General features: G+C 41.2%; 1 protein-coding gene across 1 annotated transcript in view; it reads left to right on the top strand.

Moving 5' to 3' along the window:
- Parm1 (prostate androgen-regulated mucin-like protein 1) overlaps positions 1–12,744 on the top strand; it is a 103,643-nt gene extending 90,899 nt beyond the window's left edge. Inside the window, exon 4 of the mRNA XM_047567238.1 lies at positions 9,012–12,744. Coding sequence (XP_047423194.1) covers positions 9,012–9,096 — 85 coding nt within the window. The 3' untranslated portion in view covers positions 9,097–12,744. The remainder of the gene's footprint in view (positions 1–9,011) is intronic.
- The last annotated feature ends 474 nt before the right edge of the window (positions 12,745–13,218 follow it).

Below are 13,218 nucleotides of genomic sequence, written 5' to 3'. Positions count from 1 at the left end.
GGAAGCCGCTCTGACCCATCACTCCTTCCCTTAAAATCCCCCAGTGGCTCCCTTCTGCATTTAGAATTGAATTTTAACTCCTCACAATGGCCCTGGAGATCATTCACAGACCTGCCTCTTCCCACCTCTTCTGGTTCACACACCTCTGTCCTCCCTCCTGACCATGGGGCTGGGCAGGTTGGCTTCCCTCCAATTCTTAGGACTCACAGGTTCTTGCCTTCCCAGAACCTTGGCTCTCCCTAGCCCCCACCCTGAACTGCTTTGCTTCTAGCTGTTCCTCACATGGCAAATGCTGACTTGACTCTCCTTTCCTCTGACAGACTTCTCTCCCAGTTTGGTGCCTCTTATTTATTCTCTTGGTGTCTTTATTACTTTAATCCTGGCTGTTATCAATGTCTATTATTATGTTTTCTTTCTCATTTATTCATTGACTTGTTTATGGCTTCTTTTTCCCTACCCCCTCAAAAAAAAAAAATGTGTTCTCTTGACTTGAGGCAAGAAGTCAAATTTACCATCTCAATCCAACACTGGCCATAGGCCGGCAGTCTGGAATAGTGATAAAGATTCAGACTCCAGAAGCCGGGAGACTTTAGTTTAAATCCCGGCTCCACCACTTTCTAGTAGTGTGGCCTGACCACGTTATGGTGAGTCACTGATCCTCATTTCCCTGTCCTGTGAAATAAGGTCAGTAATTTTAATTACCTGGTAGCATTATTGAGAGATTAATGGATATTGTTTCCCAAGTACATAGCACAGCCACCACCACTACCACCACCATCATCATCAGAACAGTAAACTGGATGGAACCCTAGTAATATAAGCATGTATAGATAGATAGAGAGACAGATAGATAGTTAGGCAGACAGACAGATGTTAAGCATCAGCCATGGACCAGGCTTTCCTTTAAACACTGACACTTGACTGATGAGACCCAGTCCTGCCACCGTAGAACTTACTGTACTTGGAAAATGTTTTTAGTAGGACATTACAAACTTGTTCTAATGATGGCGATTAAAATTGCATAAAATGTTATTTTAAACTATCTTTCCCTGAGACCTTAACACCAGATAAACTCGATGAATTATTAAATTGAATTAATCATTGCTTCTCTCCCCATTGTAGGTTATCTCTCCCAAAAATAGAAAGGTTTATATGGTTTAAATATATTACTACTGGTCTATCATGCTACTTAAATGTGTGACTATAAACTTAAGGAGAATAAAGTAATCACACCCCTGGTTTGGAAACCCCCTAAGGAAACCCCCTTTCTACATTTTCGTTAATTATTTTGGCAAAATGATAATGTAAGGAGGTTAATGGTTCTCATGAATCTTAGGGCTATTCTAAAACCCTTTCAAATATTACTTTGTCAGATTCTTGGAAAACCCCACTCATCATTCATCAAAAATACAGTTGGCTTCACTGCTGCGTGTGTGCGCCTATGCATGTGTATGTGTGTGCACAACGTTAAGCTTTGCCTTGGCTGGAAATTTATCCTTTTTCTATCATCCCAGAATTCTGAGAACAATAACACAATAAGGGTTCTATTGTCTGTGGTCTTTTAGCTCACTTGGCTGGAGCAACAGGTGACTGAGATCACAGCTTATAAGGGAGCCCATTAGCTCCTGGCTACAACCATGGCTATGGCCCTGACCCAGCCAATGTCCCTGAAAATGCAAGGGGAGAGGCCACTGGAAAAGGTGACTTCACCACCAGAACACCATGCACCTCGCAAGCCCTGTCAACAGCGGCTCAATCCTTGTACCTTTCTGCCCATCTCATTTCCTCCAAAGGTTTTGGAAAATGCTTTAACCATGGTTTTCACACTCCCATTCTCCAAGGACCTTGAACCTCTAGTTTTGTCATATGTCCCCTGCCAGGAGAACTGTGTCTTTTTATAGCCTGAGCCACTTTAGGATGTGGCTTATAAAATTGAACTGCTCTGAACCTACCCGAGCCCTCCTGTGCTAGTAATCCCGGTTTTAGCCAGCGGCAGTGTGGTGTGAGGGAGGAATGTGAGCTTTGCAGTCAAGTTCAGTGCTGTACTGACCTTTCTACTGATTCCTTAGGTAGCCATGAGCAAATTATCATCCCCCTATAGTTGATTTTTACAACCTGCAAAAGTAGAGCTAATAGTAAATCTCTCTCAAGGATGTTTTGAGGTGAAATGAAGAAATGAATGTAGAGAACATGGAAAGACCATAGTGTGAACGTTGGGGCAAGTGTCAATCATACTGTGCTCAGTCTCTTCATCTGTAAAATGGGACCATTACAATAACAATATCAAACTCAGAATTGTTATGTGAATGAAACTATGACACATACACACGTTTAGTGCCTGGTGTGATGTGAGTGGCGGAAGGCCTGACTGATGTTATGGTGCAGTGGGTCCTGTCAGAACCGTAGGGAACACAGGTGCTCTGTGAGATGGAGGCTGCCATTTATGGCCCATGGGTTTGGAAGAGCAGCCCCATCCTTGTCATTTCCACTCAGTGGGTATCAGGGATTCAAAACAGGGGAGAGGTGGAGGAGGAAGATAGCACAGCATCCCAGTTTTCTAATTGCATATTGGCATGGCGGGTTTCCATGTTCCACTTTGGCAGTGGGGCTGTTCTGAAATGGCTGTGAAGTTGCATTCATGTTATATGTTCATAAATAGAAACGATCTCTGGGAAGAGTTTATTCCAGGGTTTGTTTGCAACTTTAAAAGAAAGCAAAGTGCCCGCCTATCTGTTTCAGAAGGGTGTCTTTAATTAGCCATGATTAAAGAATGAGGTAAGTCCATTTTGTTGAAGTTGGTTCAAAAGTGTTTGTCCACGAGATAATCTCGCTGTGCAAGAGACCGTGTCTGCCATGGCCAGAGAGGTGGACCCTACTATAATTAGGTGTGCCAGGAACTCAGACAGACAGCACAGCTGTTCCCTTCACAAAAATAAATGTGATCTTGATTTATAGACACAACAGGGCCTGGCCTTGAAGGCGGTTTTGTTAGAAGTCACCTGTTTTGCTTTATTCCTTATAGTGATTACATTTCATACAACTGATTGCTTCTGATTGTTGTTGAGTTTAAAAGTAGGCCCAGCCGCCACAAAAGCTAAGATCTTCTAGAATGTGTTCTCCACAGGTGTTCTTTTTTTTTCTTTCAGATCAGCTTTTGGAATTCTATAGATCTAACTTAATTTTCAAATTTAGTGACTCTCAAGACTTTTTTGTACATGCGAATCAATGAGAGACCTTATTAGACAACACAATTTCCTGGGTCTTATCTCCCTAGATTCTGATTCAGTAGGTTCAGAGACGCCCCCTGAGTCTGCATTTCTAACCAGCACCCAGGTGACGCAGTGCTGCTGGCCCAGGGTCCTCGCCCTGGATACTCCTGCCTCTTCTTCATCTCCTAACACTCCTAACACTCACTTTGCTGTGGAGTTTCCCAGATACACTGCCCTGTTGTTTCATGCTGTCCTGTCTGTCAGAGGTGTTTGGTTCACCTGGTTTGGATCTGCCTGATTCCAAGCTGTCTAGAAACCTCTTCTAGGAGCCTCCTTGCCACCTCTCCACAAGACACTCCTTGTCACACGGCCTCCTCGGTTCCACTGACTTCCCTATCCTTGAACCCATTTGTCCTCCACTGAAGAGTAGAAATCCCTGGCAGTACCTGACATTTCAGAGTTGCTTTTAAATGTTTATTGGATGAGAGAATGATTCTGGGTAGGGAAGTGTGCGGTGAAGCAGCAATATTTATTTCAAACCATGAAGAAACAGGTTTGGGGAAGGGGAAGCCACAGGCATCTGTTAAACCACACACTTTCTCTGGCCACCACGTGACCCTGGAGTTGTTTGCAGATAGGCGGATGTGTCTATGTGCAGACCCCTCTGTGATAAGTGTCTGCCAGTAGTATAGGATCTGGCAGATCATTTTTTGAAAATAAACAATTTCGATCTGTCTCTTCAGAGTAAAGTTGATTATTTAAACATCAGTGTAAAAATAATAACTTTAAAGAAAGCTCACATTATGGCAAGAGGATTTTAAAAATGATGTTTGGAAATGCGTCCATCGTGGAATTTTGGATATGAAATCAATAGGATCCCAAGTTGCGATACTCTGCCCCTGCTCACTACAGTAACTGTGGGCAAATAGTTGTCTCCATATGGACACAATTTTCTTAGCGTCAGAATCATGGCTCACAATATGCCATAATTATTTAATGTGTTAGTATTAAGTGAATCAGTTTGAAGGATGTATGGGAATTCTTGCAACTTTTCTGTAAATCTAAAACCATTCCAATATAAAAAGTCTATTCTTTACAGTAAGGGTCCAATAGTAGCTGCCACACAGATGTTGTCTGCTCCTGCCACAGGCCTTTGCTCCTGCTGCTCCTCTGTTGTAGGATGTATCTCAGACATCCATGTGGCTCATCCTCCATCTCTGTGTCTGCTCAAATGACACCTTCCCTGATCACCATATTCAAAATCGCAATCCCTCCCTCCCATCTGGTATTCCTCAACCTCCTTCCTTTTTAATTTTTTTCTACCACATTTATTACCATCCACTATATCATTATTATTATTATTGATCACTTATATTTTGTGTCTCCCCCAAGCTAGGATCTAAGCTTCCTGAGGATGGGGATCTGGGTCTCTTTAGTTGACTGAGGCATCTACAAAGTCCCATAGTAGGGCTTATTTCTTACATGGTAAGTTTTCAGTGGACAGTTAAATGAAAGAAGCCAGACAGGGAATAACAAACAGGAAAAGAGCCACCAATGAAAACAAAAAAGAGGAGACGGTGACAGCTGCACCAAACAGCTTTGCTAATGGATGATAGGAGTTGAAGGCTAATTACTAAAGGCTAATGAGTTGCAAGTTCAGCTGTGTTTTCCCAGCACTAAGCCATGTCTTAATCATCTTTGTATCCCTTCTTCTTAGGCCATGTCAGGCACTTATGATTGAAAGGCAAGACTTGCTTGATGAAAGAGGAGAGGGCTTCCAGGGTGGAGGGGGTAGTAGTGGTAGTTGTCAGAGGTGGAGACTCGGAGAACTGGGGTTGACCCTTGTAAAGGAGAAGATGTTTCCTAAAATACATTTTGTTTCAATACAAGTGCAATACCTCACTTGTTTTTAAGGACAATTAAGTATTAACGTTACAGTTATCTTAACATAGGTGCCGTTTCTACAGTAGTGGAGGAGGCCTCAGACAGATGTCACCACATTTACCAGTTGTCACCAGCAAAATGTCACCGATTAGGGGTAGGAGTGGGGAGGGCTGCTTTTCTTTAGAGAGAAGCTGACAGAGAAGGAGAGGAAGGAGGGAAGGATGGAAAAGACACCATTCCTATTTTGCCCTCTCAGATTCTGCTTTTAGCTAACTAAATAATACAACAAAATCACAAATTAAGTGCAGTGACATGGATGGGGACTATGGACAATGTGCTGAGTGCTTTAAAGCCACATCATCCCGTGGGGATTTAACCATAATTCTTTTTCCCCTTCCTAACCTTAAAGTCATAATGGTGGCTTTGACCTTTGCCATTCTTTAATGAATTTTTTTTTTCATTTCACTGAAGTTATATTGTAGAATGAGTTGCTGCAGGCCATATGAATCCACACTGACAAAGCCAACTCCAAATACACTATTTGTATACTACTAGATATAAGCAGTCATCATAAGACATTTATAAGATAGCCATTGCATCAAGAGTAAACTACTAGGCGTTCAGATAGAAGAAAAGCAACACATAGTCTCCCCTCAAGACTTTGCCATCCAAGAGGAGCAAGACACAGCAATAGAAAACCTAGCTATGTTGGATAGGTGCCAATCACTATTAAGAAAACGAGTAGACAAGATTGCTTGGACCTGACAATGACATCATTCCTACAGCTTGTTGTTCAGATTAAAATTAGATGAAGTAATGTTGCCTTATAGAATCAGGAAACCTTGGTTTCAGTAGCAGTTCTACCATTAAATAATACTGACAAAATCTAAATTCCTTGGGTTCCACTTTCCTAATATTGGGAGTGGGAGTGGTTTTTGTTTGTTTGTTGTGTTGTGTTGTGTTGTTGTTTTAACTTCTTAGACTCTCCAAAGGCCAATCTGCAAACTTCCCTATTTTCTTCCAAAATGTGCCATGACCTAGAGAGAGAAGTTCACTTTCTCCCTATTTATTCTTCCCTCATCACATATACATAAAATGTCTTCCTCTTTGTATAGTAGAATTGGATTTATCCAAACCTGGCTTGAATCTCAACACACCCAATTCTTCTTGTTTAGGCTATGAATATATTAAAAACAAACCCTACAGTTTTCAGTAAACTCCCTATTTTGTTTTATCCATATCTTTTTCATCTTTTTCCTCATTTGTCAGCATTTTCTCAACTCACTATTCATTCAAATGGGAAGTAAAAGAAAAATAAAAGCAAAGATCGGTCTTTTTATTTTACTGGTGTTTGCATCGTAGATTACTCTTATAATACAGCAGACTCGAGTCCAGCATTGACCAAATAATCTTGCCTAAAATAACCATAGAAAATAAGACCTAACAGCCAGAAGATATTTAATTCTCTGACCCCACTTTGGCATAACAATAATTTGTAAAATTCAAATAACAATATAAGAAACTGATTGTATAACTATGCCTGGGGCATAGTTTTAGGCCCTTCCTGGTGGGAAGGACATTCACTTTTCATTCAGAGTCCTTTTTTTTTTTTTTTTTAACAGTTTTCAGATTTAGCTTGTACTTGTATAACTTTCCTAATAATAAAAATTAAGAAGCAGTATTGGCCAGTACTTTCTGTGCATTTACTGTGTGCCAAGCCTTTTAATATGCATTACCTCATTTAATCCTCCCAATAACCCTAATGTGATTTTTCTTAATTCTCCATTTTATAGATGAAGAAAAAAGGGATTTAAAATCATATTCAAGGACATATATCTGTGACCGAACTGACATTTTATGGGAATAAAATGATATGATAGAGATAAAAATGATGTGATAAATTAAGTTCCCTTACAAAGGTGAAGCTGCAGTGCCTCATCAATAAAAGAGTATGTTTATCAGATAAATGTTTGCCAGTTTTGTCATGCGGAAAATTTGGGCTGGCCTCCAGTGTTACAATGCGCCGATTTCACTCGCATATTCCACAGCTTCCAGTTCTCAACTAGCTAGTAAAGGACTTGGAATTGGAGGTTTTAACCTGGGTGGTGCCGGCCATAGATAATCCATTGACCTTTGTTTATCAAAACTACCTCCCCCATTCCTGTAGATCAAGTGTCTGGTTTGCTGTTTGGGGTCCCTCTTCTTCCCACATCCATGGAATTGCGTGTAGGTCCTTAGGGAATACAGAGTCTACTGTGAAACACCTTCAGGTTTCCAGGTACATAGATTGAGCCAGCTGAGTCAACTTCCAGGACATAAATCAGAATTTGGAAGGCAAAGAGTTTGAAATGAGCTCCTTTGCAGAAAGTCATCTCTGCAAATGCCTGGCCAAGGGAGATGAGCTTCAGAAAAGCAATAACAATTATTTTCACAACAGATATAAGTACAGCAAATACATTTTGTGTCTCTCAGATTGTATTTTTATTTGCTTGATTTTCATATCTAGCTAAGAGAAGGATTAGGAGGAGTTAGCATGTTTTTCTGCACTAAATCTAGGATACATGGTTTCCAGTGGCAAGACATAATAATTCACCTGCTAGCATGAACTTCCGAGGCACCAGATGCTCATTTTGTGGTGTGCTTCCAATCCTGTCATTAATTTTAGTCTTGAAATGACCACATCCCTCATCAGGAAGCTCCCATCTTGTGGACAAATTAGCTTTTGGGGGAACTAAGGGTATATTTTTTCCAAACACTGCTTCTTCTACCAGTATATACTGATGATTCACTATGTGCCAGGTATTCTTTGAGGTGCTTGAGGTAGAGAAAAGAATAAATAGAACTCTGTGGAGTTCATAGTGTAGTTAGAGAAAAGAGGCAATAGCCAAACAAATAATAAACTGTTTTGTATATTAGGTAGTGAACAACCTAGGGAACAGTCCATGCAAAGGCCCTGAGGCAAGGCTCTGCCGGGGATGGAAATGAAGAGGAGGCCATTATGGTTGGAGTTGAGCTAGTACTGAAGACTCCTTTAATAGTAGCTAATTTTCTCAGGAAATCAGCAAGAGCCAAAGCCTTTAGGGCTTTTCAATCCATTGTATTGACTCTGGCTTCTACTCTGTGTGAAATGAGGAACCATTGATAGGTTTTGAACAGGAGAGTGATGACATTTGACTTCAGTTTCTTATAGAAATAATAACTGTGTGATAGCTTCCCAGAATGACCCACCAAAGCCTGTCTAACCCACATGTCATTGAACTCAAGTGCTTATCATACCCTGGGGACCTGAGCTCTGAGCTCTGGACTTAGATCCAGGAGGCAGGGATTTGACTCCCAGCTCAGTGGAATGACTTTGAGCACAGCAGCTAACATCTCTGAATCCCATCGTCCTCATCAGAGAAATAAGGATAAACTATTCCTTTCCCTTTGGTTTTATTTCGAGGCTCAAGTAAAAACTGAACATAGAAACACTTTATAAATGTCAGGAGAGGTGTTGACAGCAACAGTGGTCAGTATTATCTCAGGGAAAATTAACTGCAGGCACTAAATCAGAACACAGGGATGCAAGCTTCCCTCTCCCATCCCTTCTTACAAAATAACTATGGAAATGGGGCCTCCTCCTCCTTCCTCTGCACTGGACATAGAGGAGAAAGACAAGGACCCACTTGATCTCCACAGAAAGTACTAATCAGGCTCCCAGGGTGACGGGTCCTAACTTACAGGGTGTTGGTAAACGAGGGCCTCCCCAGTCTTAGGTAGTGAATGGGTCCTTTGCCAAGGGGTTGTCTTAGGGAGAACATCATGTCTCTCCCTCTAGCTGGTCTGTAGGCCTCCCAGGTTCAGGCAGTAGAGTATTGGGCTGTCCTTAGGTGGATGACTTCTCCAAGTGACCTTAACCCTCGTCTTCTTCCTCACCAGGCATTCCTCCTATGGAAGGCTTTTGGATGACCATGACTACGGGTCCTGGGGAAACTACAACAACCCTCTCTATGACGACTCCTAACAAAGGACTGTGGCCTGGGCTGAGGAATAACTGTTCTTTATTTATAAGTGCTTATCCAGTAGAATTCATAACAAGTACCTGACGCGCATTGAATGACAATCTTAAACCCTGTTTTGTTGGTATGGTTGTTTTTGTTTTTAATCCCTCTCCTCTGGCTGCTACAACTTCCCCTTTTTGGTACAAAAGAACCATGATTCAAAGGTGAGTGGAGGTCAGTTTGCCACCACAATGGGCCAGTCTTGCACTGGCCAGGTCAGACCACCATGGCGGAGGCTTCAGCACCACTGAGGACCTACTTCAAGAAGGATGAAGGAAGAGGGAGTGAGTTGTTTTGCTGGGGGTTTTTTTAGGGGAACTTTTTGTTTTGATGATTTCTTTACCTTCTTTATAGGAAATTACATTAACTATCAACGTGGAGAAAGAAGTCCTAGGAGGATTTCACCCTGATGTGAAGAAGCAGGGGTTTCTCCAATTCCTTTTTAGTCTCTCTATTTCTGGTTGTCTCTGACAGGATGCCTGCTTAGCTCTACAAGCTGGCTAGCTGATTCTTAGCTGCCTAATTAATGAAAGAAGAAAATGGAACGTTCCCCAGAGGAGGTCAGGGGGCCTACAGGAAAAGTAGCAAGCAGGCTGCTGTTGAATCTCAGCATGCCCTCTACCTGTTTTCTTCCAGGTGGCCCAAATGCACCTGGGATGCCAGCTCACAGACTTTAAGCAGAGATGTGTTCCAAAAGAGAAGGCTATGAGATATGCTTAGTTAAAGGGAAAGGAGAGGCATGGGGCGGGGGAACCAGCATCATTGAGGACCTCGTTGGGACAAGTGGTAATCAAGTCTCAATAACTGTCAGAAATACCCACTAAGGCTTGGAGGAGTCCATATAATCCTTGCTTCATGCCCATAAAGCAATTGGTTCATTGCCTTACTGTCTTTTAGATAACGACTGCAAACTTTTCAAAAATAAAAAAAAAAGAGGCACTAGTCTGTCCACAGTTGCATTATGAGGCATTTCCGTAGGAAACAGACACTACAAATAATTCATTTATTCTCCATACACTTACCTTATTCCTTCTTCCCTTTAATATGAGCATACACCCTTGGGTATCTAGTCTTAAAATTCTGCTCAACAAATTTGGAGAAACAATGTTCATCTCTGAAAGTACCATTTCAATCATTCTCAACCAACAGGTGACTTTGCCTCCCCACCTGGGGACATTTGAAAATATCTGGTGACATTTTTGATTGCCAGGCTTTGGGAATACCACCAGTGGGTAGAGGCCAGGGACACTGCTAAACATCCTACTGGGCACAGGACAACCCTCTACAACAAAGAATGATCTGACACAAAACATCAGTAGTGCTGTGATTGAGAAGCCCTGATGTATTAAAATCGCCCCTGTGAAGGAAGGAGACACAGATTAGTAATACTTTTTTATTTTCAACAAAATGAAGCAAGGTCTCATTTTTATCCTGTTTTTGTCTGGTGGCTGATAGGTTGTTTCTCGGCATGATGGTTACCTTTTTATTCCTTTGTGTTTTGAGAGAGTTTATTTCAGGGCTCCACCTGTGTCTTCCTCTAACTCTGAGATTAGCCATCGGCATCTTGTGTCCTGATTTCCTGTAGTAGAAAGCATGCATTTCAAAATGTGCCATTCCCTAACATCATAGCGAACTCGAACCTGCATTGGTTTAGATTTCTAAACATGAAACTTGACACCACGGCTCTGTTTAGGAAAACCACTATTGCTGTGCTTTTCTGAACCCCTGGTGCCAGAGACCAGGAGCAGTACCACTTCTCACAACCTACTCTCTGAAAAAAAAAAAATCTGTTCCTGAACTCCTTAGGTGCCAAAGGGGTGACCCTCAGAGGTCTTCTATGACCAGACTCAGCAATGAAGATTAAGCTTCCTGGAATTAAGATGTCTCTGAACATTAACCATAAAAGAAAAAAAGACATGGACCTTCTCAAAAAAATGACAAAGAATGGCCAAGAGTATCCCCTCTGACTGTGTTTGGCCTGAATAATTATCCCTCTCCTCACTTCCAGTCCCTTGGCAGGGCTTTCAAAAACCAAACTTCCATTTTTTTTTCCCCTCTCAGCCAAAAACATTTTGACCCAATGTCCATGAAACACCTTTGGAGAAGTACACTTCTGGACCTTGCTTTTGTCATATGCACTGGGTCAGAGGCACCAGCCTCTTCCCTGGCACCCTGGCCTTTTATAAGTCGCTGAAGCAGCAAGCGTTTTTCCATACTGAAGGCTGCTGTTAGGCAAGAAGAGCACCTGCACAATTAACTGATTACTTCCAAATGCTTCTAGCAAAGAGAGGGATCTGGGCCTAAAGCAGATGAATTCAGCAAGGTGACAACTTCCCATTTAAACCGAATACTCATTGTGACATGCCTAAGGGTGGGAACTTATTTTGTCAAATGTATATTTTTTTTGTTTTTGAATTGGTCAAGATATTTTAGCAAGTTTATTCTACAAATATTATTTAAAATGAACACACACACACACACATACACACATCTGAAATAAAGGCCAATAACTGATGTCCTCAGGGAGAGTCTGTTCAGATCCATTCAAGGGACGTGGCCCCAGTAGATCTTGCACAACCACATCCCATCCCTGGGTAGGACTGGTCCTAATGCTTTAAAGAGAATGTCGGAGCAGGAGGGAGATAAGCAGCCTCTCCTCAATGGATTGCAAATGATTAAAGAGTGTGATTCAACTTGGGTTTTTGCTTTTTTTTTCCTGTAGCCCTGATGAAATGTCCTGCCCTCTCTGCACGTACGCGTCTTGTTTCTGAAATGGGGTTGATGTTTTCATATTGACCTCACCCCATACTACCTCACAGATGTGTTGTGAGGATCAATGAAATCATGTCTACAGTGTTTTCAGTTTCTGGAGAAAAAATATTTATCGACATTTTAAGTATTACATAGATATATAAGTGATCTCAGTTTCTTGTTTGCTGTTATACTGGTGTGTTGTTTTTACTTATTCTCTAAAACTGCAATTATGTCATAGCCACATCAGACAGTGATTATAGCTCTGCTACCCCCATGCAGCTGACAGATAGCAGGGTTAACTGTGCCTGGGACCAAAATGATGGTTTTCAGCTCTAAAGGAAAGGATGGCCCAGGACATAGGTCTCACAGACTGGAATCTGGATCCAGGAGGTTAGGGAACAGAGTATAGACCTCTGTCCTTCACTATCCTGAGATCTTCTGATATCTTTGTGGGGTTGATTGTGGTTTGATGTCATCTGTTTGCTCGTCATCTTGCTTGCAGAGGTGCATGGTTTAATCCCTTGCATCTGGGAAATGAATTTTGCAACTGGGCCAGATGCTAATTTGCACGTTGATTCGCCTTCTTTGCCTTTGCCCTTTTTTTTTTTTTCCCCTGGAGGGGAGGGCAAATGAATGTACCATTTCAGCTTTGATTTTGAAAGTGCTAGTTGGTATTGGTATTAGTGCTAACCAAGAGTACATTACCAGATTTCTTTCTTGGGGTAAGTTAAACCACATAATTGAAAGATGGAAAGATGTGCAACTTCTTTGATATTTGATGTCATTGTATCTACATTTGATGTAAGACATATTGCATACCAATTATAATTATATCAATTAAAGTTGTTAAAAGCTTGTGTCTGGTTGTAGTGATTTACATTTTTATAGATTTTTGTTATTTGAGCTATTCAGTTGATGTGCTTAATACTGCTCATCTTAAGTAACTCTAACTTGTTCTTAAAGAAAATTTATCCATCATCAATAAATTATATTTTCTGCAGGGGAGGAAGTTCTCTCTGATCTTGAAACAGAATTGAAGCATGTCAGCATTGAAGAAACTTTTCCAAGCAGTGATTTTATGCTCAGATATTCTGTGTGCCTTATAAAGAAGATGTAAAAATAAACACTTTGATTTAATGAGTTGAATGGCAATATGTACTCAAGTAGTATTAAGGTACTTTGGCATTATCAGTATGTGGGATACGTGCTTTATTCCCCTTCAAAAATATTAAATTCAGAATATTCATTCTTAATCTGACATGTAAGTATTGAGCAGGCTTTGTCATTCAAACTAAAATTGCAACTCCAAGAAACTAACCAGGTATTATTCT

Source organism: Sciurus carolinensis, chromosome 10 (genome assembly GCF_902686445.1).
Source record: "Sciurus carolinensis chromosome 10, mSciCar1.2, whole genome shotgun sequence".
NCBI lineage: Eukaryota > Metazoa > Chordata > Mammalia > Rodentia > Sciuridae > Sciurus > Sciurus carolinensis.
The sequence above is the reverse complement of the archived record's forward strand: the minus strand, read 5'-3'. Positions and strand labels throughout refer to the sequence as shown.